This window comes from Falco cherrug, chromosome 4 (genome assembly GCF_023634085.1).
Source record: "Falco cherrug isolate bFalChe1 chromosome 4, bFalChe1.pri, whole genome shotgun sequence".
NCBI classification, from domain to species: Eukaryota; Metazoa; Chordata; class Aves; order Falconiformes; family Falconidae; genus Falco; species Falco cherrug.
In genome coordinates this window covers 111,873,096-111,893,010 of record NC_073700.1, presented here as the reverse complement: position 1 = coordinate 111,893,010, position 19,915 = coordinate 111,873,096, and the positions used below count along the sequence as shown (strand labels likewise).

At 40.7% G+C, this 19,915-nt stretch overlaps 1 protein-coding gene across 2 annotated transcripts in view; it reads right to left on the bottom strand.

Moving 5' to 3' along the window:
• RAPGEF5 (Rap guanine nucleotide exchange factor 5) overlaps positions 1-19,915 on the bottom strand; it is a 162,620-nt gene that overhangs the window by 33,723 nt on the left and 108,982 nt on the right. For both annotated transcript variants that reach the window (XM_055708205.1, XM_055708204.1), the window contains exon 12: positions 1,775-1,853. In XM_055708205.1, coding sequence (XP_055564180.1) covers positions 1,775-1,853 — 79 coding nt within the window. The remainder of the gene's footprint in view (positions 1-1,774; positions 1,854-19,915) is intronic.

Genomic DNA, 19,915 nt, shown 5'->3' with positions numbered 1-19,915 from the left:
TTATACAATGTTGAGTCATATATTTTCTGTGGAACTGGGAATAAACCTTTGTCCTGCACACCGATGCCAACTTGAATGCCTGTGGGAAGAAGGGCAACGCATCATTAACAAAAACAAAAAACTCAGGCAGAGGAAGTCAGTTTCTTTTCCTCTGCACAAATTACGCTATCTGCAGAAATAACCCTATTAAAATAAAAATAAGGTGAAAGAATCTATTTCCACCACTGTCCTCTATCCACAAAGGAGAAACACTAAATGTCAGAAGATACCCACTATGTACATTGTTCCTGTCTCTTCACTGTTCTTTCTTTTATTAGGTAAAAAGATGTTTTCACCACAAAAGGTAAAGAGGAAAAAAAGTAAAAGGAAAAAAAGAAAAGCAAGTTCATTTTATAGCTTCAAGTTCATTCAAACAATGCTTCATAGCTTACGGAAGTAACTGAAAATACAAGAAAAAAACCCTTTTATCTCAACATGAGTTAGACTAATATACCGTATCATAGGATAAAAGGAGCAGAGATTGCAAAATACTTTATTCTTCATTTCTTCTCTTCATGCATTCTGAAATGTATTACACAGATATAGGTACTCTAACAATTAACATATAGGTCTGGGTAGGTTTTAACCTTACTTTATATGTTACTTTGTAACAGTTATAGAGGTTCATTTATCTTTAAACAAAACCAGCAGACATAAGATTGCATTGTTGCTGTGAGTTAGGAGTCTTTCAAGCATCCTTGTGAAATAAGTATGCACATACACAAATGTGTATGTTTTGGATACAGGTTTATTCAGGGGCAGCTTTAGCTTTGTACATTCAATGTCAGAGCAGGAGGTTTCTGTTTATTGATTCCTCAGCTATGCAAATTCTAAACATTTTAACAGGTGAGTATCTCCCCCCGGCCTGGCACATGCCAGTTAGGGGAGCTCATATCCAAATTTGAATTTAACGTTTCCAGATTGAATCTTTTCCTCCACAACCCATTTGAGTTAAAAAAGCCAACATAACCTGAATTTTGGGAAGCTACAGATTTGAATCAAATTCCAAGTATCATAAAACCTTATGAAAATCAGAAGGAGAGGAAAAGTCCTTGAAAGATCAGCTAAACTAGTCCATCCAAGTCCACCCTAAGAGAGGCTTAAGTATGCCCTGTGTTATCCTTGGAACATATTTTCTAGTTTCTTCTTCTTAATATTCTTCAGTATCAATGATTCTACTGTCTCACACATTTTCCACTCCAGCGTTTCTTTTCTTAATGTAAAAAAAAAAATAAAAAATTCCTAATATCTAATATTTAAACTGTCTTACACCAGTTTAATCTCACTGCCTCTTGTCTAGCATCCATAAAGGAACAGATTCTTCCCCTCCTCTTTAGGTACCTGAATATCGTCTCATTTATAGTTTCCCATTTTTTAGTAACACAGCCCAAATTCTTTGCATGTCTTTTTTTTCTAGAATGCTGGCAATTCCCACTGCTCTCTTCTGAAGTTGTTCTTATTTATTCATGCATTTCTTGGGGTGTGATGCCAAAAGCTCAGGTGCAGTCCACCTTCTAAGGATGCCACAGTAAATATTAGACAACTGCTCTCTTCTTCTCACCATTTTTATTTGCAACCTCAAAATAATCACGTGGGGTTGCACTTCAATAATATCAATATGCAAAGAACAAAATTATCCCAGGCATGGAATTTACTATGATATAAGGCTTGACAATAGATAAACCTAGGTGTAAGTGTGTGACCTCTGTTAATAGAACACTTAATAAAAGGATATTGCCTCAGAAGTGCCTGGCACAAGTCATCAGTGGTCATGAAGACTGTGTATGTGAGAAGGAAGTCATCCAGGAGAGTTTCTGCAGAGGAAGACAAAAAAGCCCAAGGTACAATACGTTAGTGAAAGGAGGCAGAGAGATTCTACTCCTGTTAGTGTGCATGGCAGGAACAGGACTCCCTCCCCCCAAAAAAGTCCTGGCAATTAAACTCTATAACTCGAAAGTTATAAAGTAGGTATGTTTATTGCGCGCAGATGCACGGGGGATCGCTCCTCCACAAGCGTGCATGCCCGAAGTGACGAACCATCTCTCGGTTATACAATAAAACAAATGAATATTCAATTAACGCCTACAGATATTCGTTACCTAAACCGCTTACTCTCGTTTCGTATGTTAATTAGCTTATCAATCCTTTGCCTGGAATGTGGTGGTCTTGCAGGTTTGCAGCTAATTCATGTCCTTGTCGGCCATCTAGTTTTCTTTAGCAAAGAGATTTAGTGCTCCCTCTAGATAACACTGGAATGTTTCTCATCCTTTTTATAAATAGCCCCTTTTGTTAGAAGAAGAAGAACAGACTCTTTCTATCATTAGTTATTTCCTTAAAACTATATGGTTACGTGACCAATCACCACACCTAAACTCCTTGAGCATATACAATCAAGATCGATGTTTATTATCCCTCTTTCGCACTATTTCTTCAGATCAGTCCCAAAGCATACAGAATACATCAAACTTTAAGTTTCAAACAGTTAATAATATGTTGCCAATGCAGAGATCAGATCTTTTATTTAAAAAGCACATCCTAAGCTCTCAAAGAACCAACAAGCACAAATATGTGCAAAATGAGCCACAGTTTAGGAATCAGTAAGACAAGAGTCCTTATCACCAACACCACCATCCTGGTTGGCCCTGCTGCATGCAAAGCAACCTTTCCATCAGCTAAGTTGTTTTAAAAATTCAGAAGAAAAAATTTTACTAATAGGAGAGAAAAAAACGTGATCAGCATGTACTGTGATTAACACCTACGCACAGTAGTTGAGAACCATGAAACAAACATTAAAATCTTTAGCAGGTTAGTCCATTGGGCATCAGTAGAAGTGCTGAGAATTTTTCTCTAAGGTTTATCTAATTACATTATGGAAGGGTGTTTTCTCTACCCTGGTTTCTAGAAGTCCTGCAGAAATGGGCCGCAGGTACTTGCTAACAAACGATCTCTACTCACAGCAGTTGCAGCATCTCAGAGCAATTTCCTCATTCCTCATTCCCATGCCACACTACTTTTAGGATTTTTCCAAACCTTTACCGCACACAGTAGGAGGCTGAAAGGACTGGGTTTGCTCTAAGATGAGAGCTCAGGGCTTATCTCATGGTGGTCTTCAGCAACTCAATGGCAGAGCAGAGATAAGACCAAGCCAGACTTCTCCTGGAGGTATGCACCATCAGAGAGTGCAAAGGAAAATTTGTCTAGACACAAGGGATTACGTTACGTTCTTTCTCCTGTGAGGAGGGTCAAGCACAGGGATAGGCTGCCCGGACAGACTGCAGAATCTCCAGCATCAGGTATATTCAGGGCCTGAGCAAAACTCCAGAGCATCCTGGCCTCACTGGGCCTGCTTCGAGCAGGGGTTGGACCAGATGCCTTCACAGATCCCTTCCAACTGAAATTATCCCACAATGTGTAAACAAATTGGCTTCCAATTTTAGTAATCTACTCATATATGATGCATGATCTAGGAATGAATTTGTATTTGGTTCACAAAACCCCAAAATCTAGCTTTCTGCAAACAGACAAGAGAATTATATAGGTTGTCTTAACCTCCAAATAAAAATGTTTGTGTTTGGATATTCTGGTTGTTTTTTCTTCCCCAAATGGTAAGATTTTCCTCATGTTTTGAGGAATTCTTATTCACCATATTTCTCTGAATTCCACCAGGTATACTGTGTTCCCTTTAACAAGAAAACAGGTTTGCACCACCTTCTTTATCAGATAAGAACAGGAACAAGGACAGAGGCTGAACAGTAACAGAATTCCAGTTATACTGCAGAGCAAAAAATACTTTACCAATATAACTAGTTGTTACTAATTAGGACCAATTAGTTGTGATTTACGTGGTGGATTTAGAACTGCAACGACTAAGGGCCGAACCATACCTCACATGAGGAAGATAAGGCTGAGCCCTGGTTTCCCTACTCTGATTTTCTCACGAATTTTGTTTGCAATCTGTTCCAGCCCAAGCTCGTGATTGTGTATGAGTTTGTAACTGAGAGCATCCCAGCAGCATTTCACACCAAGGCTGCAATTGCACAAACATTTAGACCAATTTCAGTTACAACCGCTTTGGACCTCTTTGTCAGTGAATTATTGACCCCATAGCAGCAGTGCAGGATGGCAATAAGAATTAATCCATTTGTCATTCAAAGCCAGATATCATGTGGATATCAGATGGATGGATAGCTAATGACATCCCACCCTCTGAGCATGGGATTCAAAATACCTCCATTGTCTTTAAAAAAACCCAACAAACCAGCTAGATCAATGCATTTAACACAGCTGGTCTAGAAAGAACCCTGATCTAAAGACACATAGCTAAAACCCCTTGCATTCAGAAACAATTAAATTCTTTATATTTCACCAACACTGTTAAAAACTTTGGGAAGTATTATCTCTCCATAAAAAGAATATTTTGTCTCAGTAAATGAGAAGACATTGTGAACAGCTTGTTCTTTATCTGAAAGGTCATCTATTCATTCTGTTGAATCATCTTTTGGATGATACAATGCAGCTATTAAAGTTGGAGGTTTCACAAACATTTATTTGGAAACAGCTGATCTTGGAGTCAACAATCACATTTTAGTTCTTCACTAAACTATGTGTCTGTGCGGTGATCCTCACGAAAACAGAGACATTTACAACTGATTATTTCCCCAACTTTCTATTCTGTATATATGATCTCTGGGGCCCCCAGCATAACGAGGACATGGACCTGTTGGAGCAAGTCCAGAGAAGGGCCACAAAGATGATCAGAGGCTGGAGCACCTCTCCTATGAAGACAGGATGAGAGAGTTGGGGTTGTCCAGCCTGGAGCAGAGGAGGCTCCAGGGAGACCTTACAGAAGCTTTCCAGGACCTAAAGGGGGCCTACAAGGGAGCCGGAGAGGGACTTCTTACAAGGCCATGTGCTGATAGGACGAGGGGCAACGGCTTTAAACTGAAAGAGGGTAGATTTAGATCAGGTATTGGGAAGAAATTCTTTACTGTGAGGGTGGTGAGGCACGGGGACAGGTTGCCCAGAGAAGTTGTGGGTGCCCCATTCCCAGGAATGATCAAGGCCAGGTCAGGTGGAGCTTTGAGCAACTTGGTCTAGTGGAAGGTGTCCCTGCCCATGGCTGTGGGGTTGGAACTACATGGTCTTTAAGGTCACTTTCAACCCAAACCATTCTATGATCCTATAATATCCGAGTTTCAGCAATACATAGCCACGTGTTCAGAAAAGAAATTAAGCACTACCTGAAGCAAAACTGCAATGCTTATCAATGAACTCCTGCAATTGTTCAAAATAGCGTTACTTCATCATACGAACTTACATACCAACTTAAAAGTTTGTTTTGACTACCTGATCTTCTGTTTTCCAGATGTCTATCTTCAGTTATTCCAGCATCCCTAAGTGGTGGAGTGGTTAGAAAGGCTGGTTTTGACATGATTTGAGTTTTGTTGCTTTTTTTTGCTTAATTTTTTTGCAAGAACTATGCTACAGTGCTATTATGTACTAATGCAATTCTCTGGAAAAAAATTAGTGAAGGGAAGATTAAAACTGTGTGCTTGTTCACATAACTTACAACTGTTTTCAAGCTCTCTGTTCATCTCCCTCACTCTCCGTGCTCAATCATACATCCATCTATTCACAGCCTCTGGCTTCTAACCACCTTATGAAAACAAGGTATATCACTCAGCCAACTTAAAAGTTGCACATACGTATACATAGCGATTTCTTTTTTCTTCTAAATGGAGGAAATGCTAAGAAAAAGAAGAAAAACCTCATAAATTATGATTCCAACAGCCTGTACATAGGGTAGATCTTTTCAGATCTTTGCCTCTGAATTTGTTTAGAAATTTAAACCCTAAAGGAATGTTTTGAACAAAAAGAGTCTGGATTCTACATGTGGCCCATTAATAGCATCACTCATCCATTAAATTACTTTAATAAGCAAGCAATGGAAGTGCTTTTGCTAGATTAAATATCTATTACCAGACGTCACCTAAAGACTTCACGTTAATATTCACATTTTTTAAATGCCTGCACTACCTTGTAGGTATTTCCCTGAAGTCCTACTGTTCCCTGTAACTCTCTTCTGTATTTTTTTCCTAAATGCACTGTAATTCAAAATCATTCCAGGATGGTTCTTCATGCCATAGCAAGGACACAAAACCTGAGGGTGTACAGATTCTTCAAAACAAACAACTGCACACTTCTCAGATACTTTTGGGCAGTAATACATGTCCACAAATAATGATTTGCTGGTCTTAACCTGCAAACAGACAGAAAGGCTAACCATGAAAGGCCAATCTATCCAAAGCAAATTATTCATTCTGTTACTAATGGCCACCAAAAGCTGGAAATTTGAATGAGGAAGGGCTCCAAGTGTACAAGTTGGGCTGATAATTATGAAAAGAAATCTTTCTGGAATTTTTCTATTTAGACACAGTTGATTTAAGAGGTCCTTTTTTTAAAAAAAGGCAATTCTAGTCAGACCATTAATTATTCACAGTGCACCATACCCCCACTCAGAATGGCAATGAAATGCATACCTCTGCTTTTCTATTTTACTGCATCACGGTTTCTGCATAAATTTGTGATCATCTTCCCCATTATGCCCGTAGAAAAAGTTTTTCTAGTATTTGTAGCTAACAGGGTGAATAAAGTGCACAGCAATAGTTGGAAAAGAAAAGCTTCCACTGGAAGGGAAGTCTTTGTGTAAAAGCTGTGATGCTATGCCATTTTTATTTCTCTTCTTCATGAATTTTTTATTTAATCATTTTCTTCTAGCCATCAATCTAATTTTCCTTTGTTCCTCACAATTTTCCTTTATTTGGCTAAGCAATTATTACAAAGCATGCAGTTAGCTTGCAGCTACGGAATATTTCATTTCAAAGAATCTCAAGCGTTTTAAAGCTTCATTAAGACATGCAACAGAACCAGCATGAGTTCAACGGGCTCCTGTTCTTGCAGCTTTTTGGGGGCAGCCTCAGGCAGTCATCTCACTGCACCGAACATGTGCAAGTACCATAGGCATAAAAATAATAAAAAAGCAGGCACTGTGCTTGTTCGTTATTAAATAATCAATTCACACCAGCTTCTGAAGAGACAGTTCCTCACAGGCTGTGCATGTCCCTTCCTTTCCCCAGGTGAAATAAGGCAGCACGGACACCCGCTTTACCAGGAGCAGTTACTACCACTCTTCCCATCTTTCTGCAATCTACAGGTGCTTCTGCAACATACATTCAGGGTAGCTGAGGGATGGAAAGAGCAGTATATAGGCATGGGATGTTCTCACACATGTGAATTACCCAGGGAACATTTGCTTTCAGCTGGCAACTAAAGGACGCAGCAATATGTCTACAAGGGAAGTTGCAAGTGTATTGCACGTATAAAGTGATGACCGCCAGCAGCAACGACGGTGTATTTGGTGGGGAAGGGAGAATCTAGAATCTCAGACAGTAAATGGTCATTTATTTGGATAAATAACACACCATATATTCCCACGTACTTAAAATATCCAGAGGATTCCCTGCTGCTTTCCACGTGCCCACTTACCTCTCTAACCAGACCATACACTTTCTCAGCGAGAAGGCAACTGTACAAATATTAAGTCATTGTGATGGCACAACTGTAAATGCCAGTAGAGTAGAATGGGTTTCTCACATGGGTTTAAATACCAAATTTGATTTTTCAGTGGTTTCTTTTCTCCCTTCTCCACCCTCTTCTCTAGGCAGAGTATCAATTACTAAGCCTTAGGACAGAAACGAATACAAACTGTAGCAAGAAATTTCCCGTGATGCACATTTAACAAATCAGGACAGGCAGTATATTTCATGGTGTTTCCATCTTCAACACCTGTAAGGTCTCAAACCTGAGCATTTTCTTAAACAACCACAGTGGTACAAGTCATCAGTGGAGCAGCCGCACATTGTCAACTTGTTACATAAACATGAAAAGAGACTTAATCTGAAGGAAATGCCTTTGTCAAATGGAGTAAAAGTTAAATTATTTTTATTAAATTAAACATATTTGAGGACAGCTTTTAAAAAGCGAGTATTTCAGCTTAGATATCACACAGAATGAGTACAGAAGGAAAAGGAGGGAAATATTTCAGAGTTACAGATAGATACACCTCCCTAACTACCCACCTAGCAATTCCTATGTCCACGTATTAGTTACTAGTATGTGTGTGCAGCAACCAGTGTCTTTCGACCATCACAGCTAAAACAAAGCTCTATACACATCTACATTACAAACATGTTCAATAGCTCAAACTGTGTTCAGAATATACCTATTGCTCTATTGCTAACATTAGACACCTGTCCGGCTAAGCCAGATACAATTATTCCTAATGGCAGCCCTGAGTCATTAATCCCTTTATACCCACAGGAATAGATAACTTGAAGGCAAGTTCCATTTTTTCCTGGTTTTCTGATCACCTTGTTACATCCTGAATAGTTTTTGCTTTGCTGCTTTCTCAATGGCTACCAAGAAAAAAACCCAACAAACCCAAAAAAACTGGTAAGAAATAAGCCAAACGAGTCCCTTCACTTTCAGTGACAAACTGAATGCTGAGATGACAAGAACCATTCTCTTTTTCATACTGAACTCTACAGAGCAACTTTTCAGACCCTATTCTTCCTACTCCATAGCATTTCTGTTTCCATGTTCTTTCCTTTGCATTACATGTTTATTCAAATATTAAGAAAAAATAAAGCTACGCAAAACAAGGTGACCAACAGGATTTAAATATGCAATGCATCAGTCTTTTTTCTTACAATTACATGGTTTACAAAAGGCAACTTCCTTTTGTTGTAAAAGAGGAGTATAAAAATATACTCTGTGCATATAGACTCTATATTCCTTTATCTGCAGATTGTCTACGTCACGTACTGTTAGTTAGGGAGAGGATACTGATAGTGAAAACAAGTAATCTGTTCGTTTTGGGTTTGTTTGTTGTTGTTTTTTTTAATAAAACTTATCACCATTCTCAACCCACGTCTCTTCCACTTTGCACTGTACAAATCCATTGTGAATGGCTGTGCAAGAATTACAGAAAGATTTAAGGGTTTTTCAGGCTTGTATTCCCCACTAAATCGGATTACAAGAAAATATAGATAAAGTACTGGAATGCAAGTCTTTTTTTCACTTTATGCAAAGCAGCTATACAGCTTTCTCCAAGGATTTGCTGGAGGAGGCCAAACCTGTATGGAGACTGGGGGGGAAAAAAAAAAACCAGGAATGGAAAAAGAAGAAAAAAATAGTAAAAAAAAAAAAAAAAAAAAAGATTGCGTGAACAAACAAGCCACTGGAATTCAGTTACCTTGTAGGTTAAAATTACTCTTATGGCAATCTTGTGGTGTCAGTTTGGCAACCCTATCTCATGCCACACAGCAGTTGTGGTTTTCACTATATGAGAAAATTAAACTGAGTAAAAGGATGGAAACTCACGTACTGAATTAAGAATATTACTCTCTAAACTCCCTTTCTTCAAAGCCGAGGAAATCACTAAATGCCTTTACTGCTCAATTTATCTTTCAGAAGCATACCAAATCGAAGGAGATCATAAGATCTTCTTCATCCTGAAGCATGTTAGAACCCGAGTATAATGCACTGGTGGGCAGCGCGCAGGAACCCCAGCAGCATGACTCATGAATGGGGGCTACACATGCACTGCTCAAACATCAATGCAAACTCTAAGTTTTGTGCGGTAACGGTTGGTGTTTTGTGGAGTGGGTGGATTTTTTGAGAAAAACAAAGACAAAGAGAGAAAGAAATGTATTGTAGACAACATACAACAAATTCTAAAACTCTTCAGCTATGTCATGTCCCATTTGTGATTAGGGCTAAGATGATGGGATGACCATATGGTCAGCTCCTGACGTCCCCTTATATTAATATACTTACCAGTATTAGCCAGAATTCTGAATTTAAAGCTCACCAACAACTTCAAAATCTGCTCTCATTTACACCCACTGTGTCATCCCTATCTTGCAGGACCAGCCACTTCCCTCTAACCTTTAGTGAGGCTCATACTCCAAAGTATGGTTGGGGGAAATAAAACCAACAAAACCCACTGAATCCTTTCGGGTTTTCTATCTTCCTATGTATGACTGAAAAGCTAGGCTCAGTAACGCTAATGCACCTTGTGAGTTCAAAGCACATACCGGAAATAATTTTTTAAAAGAAAATATTCACCGATGGGTTTAGCAACACCGTAAGTGCTTGGGAATAGGTAAAACTTGCATTCCTCACAGTCATCAAAAAAAGCAGCCCTGTGAGATGGGGTTACAGCTGGGCAAACAGATGAGCTCCCTGTGCCTGAGTAAAATGGATGCCGATTACTTACTATTCTATAGGGAATACACATTTTTTGCTATTAAATCTTCACTCGCTGGGTTCAAATTAAACTAAATGAGAGCTACAGCAAAGAATTTTCAAGTTTTTCAGCCTCTCAGTGCTGAAAGCTCTTAAGCTTGATAAATTCTTGTCACCCCTCTTACTCTTTTCTGTCAAATGCGAGAAATTATAATTACACCTCAAGGCAGACACAGTTACATGCAGATTTTTTGCATGTTTTCGTTCACATAATACCACAAAATCTGAAACCTTTCAGCAATGCAAACGCATGTCCAGAGAGTTGTAGTTGTAATCAGAAAAATGCTTGTTCTGCAGAAACGGAAAAACGATTTGAGGGCAACGCTTTCCAAAGATAGGAGTTTCTCAGTAATCTCTAATTCCACTGCAATTTACAAAAAATGTCAGGACGTGTCCGAGTACAAACAGTAAATGCAAATTGCTATCATTACTATCTGATCTAGCAAGACATTGTTCACGTCTGAGATGGTGCCGAGTGGTCCCAGATTTCCCTTGCATTCAGCAGATGGCCATGGTGCTCAGTACCTTGCAGGATTAGCCCTCAATTCCAAATCAAATCCTCTAATAATGCTATGCCACTATGGACACAGCATGAAGCAAAAAATGAAAATTATGCTGAGAAAGAAAGGTCAATGGAAAAAAGAACATCGATATATAATTTGCTGCTAACGTATTAAAATAATTATAGTAGTTATGTCATCTAACCACCGAAGCACCAAGAAATCAATGCACAAAGGAATAAAGAGCAAGCCATTTATTTCTGGTATTAGGCTAGAAAAAGAAAATATATAAGGGCAAGATATTTAACCTGTACAACCAGATTTTTTATTAGAGCACAAAAGTCCGAACTAGGAATAATTTCTAAGGTCATCTCCCAGAAATTTCTGGCAGTGTTTTAACATCTGCAGAATGAATCAAACACATTCCGTCTGGTAAGGTCAAAGATCCTCCTAAAGTTCCATTCCAGTTGCTGCTATCACATGTATTGGAGCAGTTTCTTATTTTGTTTGAGGGACAAAAAGCCCTGAAACCACAGGCAGAGAGCAAATGTCAAACTTGTCTAGCTTTAATGAGACACTAATTTTTCCACGTAGAAATCTGAGGCTCTTTTATTTTTCCCCAGGTAGGAGGGAGCCCTGGTGATTAATGTGCAGCTATAATGGTTTGGGTTATTTGAAATTACTGGACAAATCCACTACGCTTTATACATTTCTAAGTACTAGAAATATTGCCTATAGCAGTCACCCTAAAACATTGCTACTTTTTGTTAAAAGAAGCCCTTGACTACTGCAACTAAAACACTCAAGTTTTCCAGGCAGTGAAACTTCACTTGACAGTAAAATGAGGTATTTCAATGCACATGTGAACTCCTCACACAAGCCTCACTGCAGAAGGCAGCACTCTTTGTTCCGATCAGGTATCTTCCAAAGTACTTTAGGGAGAAAAACCCATCCTCTCTTTCCATTAATTGTTTAAAATAAGCCAGCCAGGCCAGGAGCAGCAAGACTGAGGATAAAAGGTTTAATGGTTCCCTTTCATCCTTCTGCCCAGGGTCCAGCTGCCTTATGGGGCAGAAGAACCCCAAAAATATAAATATATATATATATACACACACACACAGAGAGACCTTAATTGGCATTATTTTAAAATAAGTTAGGACTATTAGTCCAAAATGTTTTAACTTCAGTACCTAACGACAGGCTCCAAAATCCACTGTGTTTGGACAATACAAAGTTCAGCAAATTATGATGAACACGGTATAGCGACCAGAATACATTCCATACCAATACTTAATACGGATAAAGGACAGGACAAACCATACACGGCAATACCACATATAAAGCTCTGCAGGTCAGGTGCAATGCCTGGACTTCAGTGTGCAGTGTTATCTCCATCACCTGCTGCTAACTGCTTTCCATACCAACCGGAGGGAGAGGTCCCTTAAGGGAACAGAAATGTATGGATCTGCACTGTGTATTTTTAAAAGCGTTTAGCGAGAAGCTTTGATCTGTTATTTTCCCCCTACAAAGCAGCAAGGGGAAATTTCTTTGTGCTTTGGCCCAGGGAAGGAGATGTAAGAAGAATCTTGTTTGCCCCTGGGAGCCCAATTATCATAAATATGCTAAGCAGTGCAGGCTCCCCAACATGTGGCACTGGAGCATGTGCAGTAAGCATCACAGCATCTCTTCAGGGAAGCCTAGCATGACAAAGCCTCCACTGGCAAAACGCTCCTGGCTTCTGTAGATTTGGCAGAACTGCCTACAAAGGGAATGACGGCATTTTCATCTAAGCAAGAGCTGTTGGATTTTGTCCAAATCTCTGCGTAAGACAGCAATAACATGCGCTACACTAACGTGCAGAACACGCACTTCTTCCAGCAAAGACAAAAGCAATGCGTTGGGTCAAGTGATGGGACACCTTTGGTGTACTGGGTCGCACCGCCCAGGTTAGGGTCTTGCATGTGCAGCTGCGGTCCACTGTCACGTAACCTCAAAAGCGGCAAGTCATTTGCCAACATCTTCTGACATATGGAGGCAAAAGGCCCAGCAAAGGTGGGTAGGGCTGAGAGGCTGAGATGTGTTACAGGCTTTGCTGAGCAGGGGGCAAGGAACAGGGAGGAATATACTTTGCAAACCCCATAGGAAACCCAGAGGGCGTTAGCATACCGAAGCGTCACTGCAGTTCTGAAGGACGCCACTTCTTGCATATTTTGCCCCAGGGCGTACAATACTTCAGGCTGATGGGCACACACTTCTCAGATACCTCTGAAATAACTTAGGCAATATCTAAACACCTACAACACACAGCAGAGACCTCCTTGTCCTGGGAGGGAATGGCAAGAGGGACACAACACCCAAAAGAACCTGAAAACCAAACAGGGCCAATATTTGCATCTTAGATTTCCATACGTGCTTTCCCCTCAGCTCCTTGGGGCAGCGAAGCACGGCTTTACAGCGTAAAGCCGCAACAATGAGCATCAGAGCAATCATAAGGCAGTTGCATTTTGCTTCCCTGTGTGGTGAACAGGTTCCAAAAAAATCCTGATGCGTTTTGTGATGATGATATTAAAACACAAGGTTACATTAATGGTAAACGTATTTACATTATATATGTCCTTGTATTTAAGAACTTAAAATTGTACTTGCTATACTATGACACCCAAATCATTCTAATGACAGGTTAACATGTAATTAAAGACATCTTTTCTCCTTATTACAACTTAATGGAAGACAGCAATAAAAACCCACTTTGTACATAGTCTGTGTATGTATTAGGAACATCTAACAACTTCAAACTATCGGGTTTGTCAGCACAACACTGTACTGACAGCAGAAAGAAAGAAATAACAAAGGTTTTTGCTTGCACAGTTTAAAGATCATACAGGGGTAAGACATGAGGGACAGACATCATTATCCACAGTTCAGCTGCTTGCGAGTATTAAAATACACGCACGGGCATGTTTCCCTGTGGCAGCAGAACTGTGTTCTTGTGCAAGCACCTTTGGCTGCTTCCAATATGCTGTAGTTCAATGTGACACTTTTGAGAAAGAACACCTTTATTTTGATTATTTCCAAATTGTTTTCACTCACCGGGGAGCTCAGCATTAGATCCTTCATTCAGCTGTACCAGAATTACTCAGACTATTTGCCAGCCTTGCTTATTTCAGTTAAATAAAGTGGAGATATTAAACAATTACTGGATGAAAGCCCGGTGGGGTAATTTTCTAAAGCTGTATATTCACTTTTACCATTATTTTGGATTTTTAGTGCTACCTGTTGATTTAGTCACAAAAAAAATACATGTGGAATACAACTCTCTGATAGGCATAACTTTGCACTGGTATAGTCCAGCTTTCTTCTTTTGCATTTTTCTTTTCCAAGTCTTACAACGTACTGTATGTTTCATGCACACACTGGAAAATGTCTACTGCAAGGGATTTCTTATGCAAGAAGATTTCTTGTAGAAATTCTTTGTTCAGTTTTTTACCCCTTCATCAACACTGCCACTGTTCCTTGGACTTCCACGGGGCAGAGAGGAATCTCCTTGGCCAAGACATAAACACTTTTCTGCGCAAGCATACATTAATCTAATGCAGTGTTTAAGATAAAGGTAAAAACCACAAACTGCAGTAACAGACTGGATACTGGGCCTCTTGGCTCATCTGCTCCATGACCGTGTTTCATCACTACACATAACATCCAGCTGTGACTAGTGCTTGCTGCCATCTTTCATTTCTATAGCTCTTTTTGGCCGTAAGTACCAGCACATTTTTATAAAACGTGGTTTATTTTTCCAGTGTACAGAGAAAGGGGAGGCAGACAGGGGCGCAGCAGAGGCAGGATGTACCTGCCACAGCTGACGGTACAGACCCAGCCTCCTCACTCCCGTCCTGCTCGCCTCTCCATGGGCCCATGCACACACCACCAGTGCAACTGGTCTCCTGCTAGCAAGGCCAACATCACAAATGGTGAAATTCAGATGGTGACCCAACTCCAAATCACATTTCCCTATGAAATTTCCAAACCCTCTTCAAATTAAATAGGACAACAGCAGCATACTTTCTAATTTCCCCCAGCACTTCTTTTTTTCTTGTTCCCCAATGGAAAATGGCTTTTGCAACTGAACTGTCTGTCCAACTGTCTGTCAGTCTTGCCCTCCCTTATCCCTGTAACCTTTGAATCTGTTGACCAATTTCAACCAAATTTGAGACAGCACAGCAAATTCTCAAAGACATCATGTTCCTATAAGTAATGGGAGTAAGCGCATCTGTGGAAGAAAGAGACAAATCATTGTCTTGCTGAAGTAAAAGGCTGCCATTAAGCACAGCTATGTTTGTAGATATGAAATAACTCAGCCAAAGGAGATGTACTGATAGCACCTCAAGCTGCTGCTGGTAGGACTGGGGTTTTTTTTTGATTAAAAGATACAATCTTGAACACTGGGACTACTAGCATCACTGAGATATCCTTTTTATTTAAAATTCTGCAAACTGTGTCCACATCCAGTTTCTCTTACAGGGCCTCCTGTCACTATTCTTCCCATCTCCCTGCTTGCACCAGGTTGCTGGGTCTTCTCTTAGTGGACCCTATAAACTCCCAGGGCAGAGCACTGTCTCTCACTTTGTCTTTGCGTAGCACCAGTCACACACACTGTGGCTCCTGAATGCCTGTATATATGTAAAATGATAACTCCTTATCTTTATGAAAATAAGGTCGGTTTTTTCATTAAACTGCCTTGCTTATTCAGTTAGTCATTAAGGTCAATTATAAAATCCATTCTTAATTTTTTTTCTTACTAAGAAGCAGTATCCTTGCTGTATTCACCCCTGGTCAGTCTATAGAAAACAATCAATTACACAATGACAGGCCCAGATTGCAATCACTTGTCCATGGCTGCAGCCTGGTAGACACTTCTGCTACATGCAACGCTTCCTATAGCGTCTTTCAGGTTACAAAACAGTAAGCATGGATTTATTTTTACTAAAGAGTGCCTGTCAGAGAAGGTAGCAAAGCATCTTAAAGGAAGACTCGGAGGATTACATACCACTCTTAAGCTTGCTAAATACTCCCTATATAAGAACACAGATTTAGAAACAATTTTCCAAATCAGTTTTTAGAAACACATCACCGATTACAGTAAATATATAGGAGCTGGAATCAATTCCATTAGGAGCTGCTGTTTTAAAGACACAGCAGCCCACATCCCAGAAGAACAATGACGTATAATATGCAAGCTCATTTAATCACTGTATCCAATTACACGGAGGAATAAATCATCACACACATATCTATGTCTGAATTTTAAAAAGTAAATAAATCATAAATAGTCAAGCCAAATGCTGTGAATCTCTGGATTCACTGATTAACAGAGTAAGTGGTGCATTCCCTTCCTGTTTGAAATGAGAGCATCCAAAATCTATTAACAACATCTAATTATGTTAAGATAAATAAAAAAGCTGCCTCTTTTTTGTTCAGTTTGGTGCTTGATCATACACTACTGCCATTCTCTGCAGTAGGGAACACAAAATCATGACAAACATTGACCTAAACGGCATTTGTGTATGGTCTAATGACTTTCCTAGTCTCTCTGCCCCGATTCATACCCAGGTCTCTCCTAAGTCACAGGGGTTCAACAGAGGAGCTGCCCTTCTTGCTAACACTACATAATAGCACTTTGGGCAACTGCTCCTTTGCTGTAAACTCCCTCACCCCAGACCTACACCACTGTACCCTCTAGGAGGATTTAAACGTTCTCCATTTGTCAAGAAAACCCAAACCAGCAGTCTCTTGCAAGGCTGATGGCATTTTCATGTTTTTTTCAGACACTTTTGAAAACTGTTATTAAAGATTCACCATTCTTTCTAGTCAAGAACATAGCTGTAACTGCCCAAATTGCTTCTTAATAACTTTGATTCCCTGAACAAATTTCAGTCCTTTAAACTGGGATGTTAAATCAAATGCCTTATTGGCCCATCTGCATGTCAAACCCCTGACCCAAGCAGGGAGATCAATGACTATCTGATACTAACATAATCTGTATGCACACATCAAATAAAAAAAGCTGTTCAAGATATTTAGATAACCTGAAAAAGCAACCCAAACATGTCTTGAAACTTTTGCCTAGAGATGGGCCATTGTGCTGGACTGTAACAAAACTTGCCTCAACCCAGTGGTGCCTCAACTGCACCAGGACAGGTCCCAGGAAAATGCTATCCTGCTGCTTTGCAATAGAAGAGAAATATTTGGGAGAGTACTGAAGGGGACCCATGGGAGAAACACAGCTTCAGCTGGCAGAAACCGTCCCCCGCCTACAGGTTTAGACTTCGCTTGCCCAACATGCCCAGGTTTCCCAACTGACCACATCCTAAATCTCCACATGTGTGTTTTGGGGTTTCTGCCCACAGAACACCTCACAGGTCCGGGGGGGTCCCACGGTGGCAATGGCTCCCCAAGGTCTCACACTGCCCTGGGGACGAGCTCCGAGCCCACCAAGCAGCCCCGCAGGGCTGTTTCCTCGCAGTCAGGTTGGGCTCAGGCAGGTTGATCCAGGTGTGTGCCTGTTTCCCCACCTTAAGAATTACTCAGCCGTCCCTGTGCAGCCTCTTTGCTCGTGCCCTGCAGCTGAAGGGCAGGTGAGGGGGTGTTTCACCTCCTGTGAAGGAATGCGTGTGTGGGCGCTGAACTTCCAAATCATCCAGTTGTTACCTCCCTGCCACTGCTTGCTGGCACATACCAGGATGGCCATTTTCCACCTGTCCATTACAGAGTTACCTCTACAGAGGGCAATGCAACAGTAAGAGGAGCAGCTGTAGTCACCTTAACAGGGAACATGCTTGCATTTGCCCATTATTGGTGGTTTCCGTGCTTTGGAGCAATGCTGCACACCCACTGCGGCTTTAAGACTGTGAATGAAAACCCCTGACAAGAGGGATCTGACAAATGCTATTTGTTTGTGGTTGTTTTTCGCTGCTGTTTGTTTGCTTCAAGCTTGTGGCTGTGTATGCCCTATGATGTACTAACAGTAACAAGGAACAAAATCCCACGGACCAGGCTCCTATCGGGGCGGGGACTGAAAACTAACAAGGGTTTCATTATTGTATTGATGCCAGGGCTCTGAATTCACGACTGGGAAAGAACAAAACCAGTATCTGGCTTTCTGGTTTGTTTTTTTTTATCTGCACTGGTTCCTAGAGAGAGGTCAATCAGTCCTACACCCTAAGAAATGGAGGTGGGGAGGGTTAAAGAAAGGCTGCCTGGGAATCAGTAGAGCCTCTGGGAAGGAGGAGAGGAGGGGGGGTATAATGGCTGGAGGGGGAGGGAGGGTACAGGAAAAAAAAAAAAAAATGGAAAGAAATTGAAAAGCAATGGAAGGTGAGGTATAAAGGCCTCTAGCAGTCCCAGGTCAGACAGCATGATTTCTCCATGATTACATCCCTGATTCTGGCAATTTATACCTCCATCAAAACTGAAGTTCAAGCAAAGGAATAAAATCCTAATTCATTCCAAATGCTGTCAACAAGAAAGCCTAAGTTGGTTTTTTTTATTATTAGCTTCCATCAAAATTAGATCCATCAACACTGCCACTTTATTTACATTGATCTATTTTCCCTGTTCTCCCACCCCAGAATGTTTTTGCACTCGGTGTCCTTGAAAACAAGCCATCACATTTTCACTTCAGAGAGAGTACTGGTTTGGTTCCGGAAGGATCTCCCAAGTGTTTCTGAACTGAGACGAGGTCATCTCATGATCTCAGCCTGGCTCAGGAGATGGTGATGTGAGCTGCTGCTACAGCTACAACTCACATTGGTGTTTTTTACCTTGTCTAAAATACGGGACAAGCAATTTACTTTATTGCAGTAAACTGATGCTATATTGAAAAGCTTTCTGCCAGAGTCGGCTATACTCCATGAGGGTAACTGACATCTCACAAGAAACCTTTGGTTGTCAGAGTAATGTAATTCTACTCTTATTTCAATCTCTGAAATGATCAAAATTGACTTTAAAAAAAACAAGCAGGCTTGTCTCCAATGCCAACTACATAGACTCTCCTGAAAGGTGTGATATACCCCAACTGATACCAAACTGCATCAAGCTTTTTCTTCCAAAAAAGCAACAGCAATTTAAAGCCTGCATTACAAGCTTCCCAACTGCAGTTAATGCACAAAGCTTCCGAATTAATGCCAAGCACATTCTGCTTCACTTAGACAGGCCCCTCCATGCTCACAAAAGTGTTCCTACTACAACCACCTCTTCCTACATCCAGCAGCCAATCTTCTCACTTGCCCACTAAAATCAGAATCTAGCAAAATAATACAAACCACAGCAGAATCCCCTGCCAACCTCATCCAGCACACAGCAAACCAGCCCTTCAGTAGCTGCTGTCGCAGCTGTCCCTTCCCCTCCTTTTTCCCTTGGACATGATAGCGAAGGCAGCAGCCAGCGTTAGGGCAAGGCAGAGCCAACCTCCGCTGCACTTGATAACCCAGAGTGTGTTGGCACCAGTTTGCCAATGCCACAGACAGGCTTTCTCAAGCAACCGTGTTTATTCAGCTACGCAGCAAGCAGAGGTATTTGGTGCTGTAATGCAGCTCAGGGTTCACAGCTATTAAGGGAGGTCTTAAAATCCCACAGAAAACCTCATCAGGCACTATGTATCAGGAAATAGGCATCAATCTGTTCCAACTAATGGTCCACAAATCACTCTTGGGCTGTGGCTTTTTGTTCTTGATTTCCCTGCATGTCTTTTGAGCACAGGGACTTACAGAAAATGGTAACGTGGGAAAGAAAACGGCTGCATCAGCATACTATACAACAAAGCATCACCTAATGGTAGTAACGGGCAGCATGACAGCGAGCTTAGTAAAGTAACAATAATTGTAGTTTGGCTATAGCCAAAACCAGTCCCACTCCTGCGTACAAAAGGACTGAAGCTGCTACTTCCATAATACCATGAAACTGTTTGAACTCAGGGCATGTTAAGAAGGATTGCAGGGGAAGAAGGAATTAAC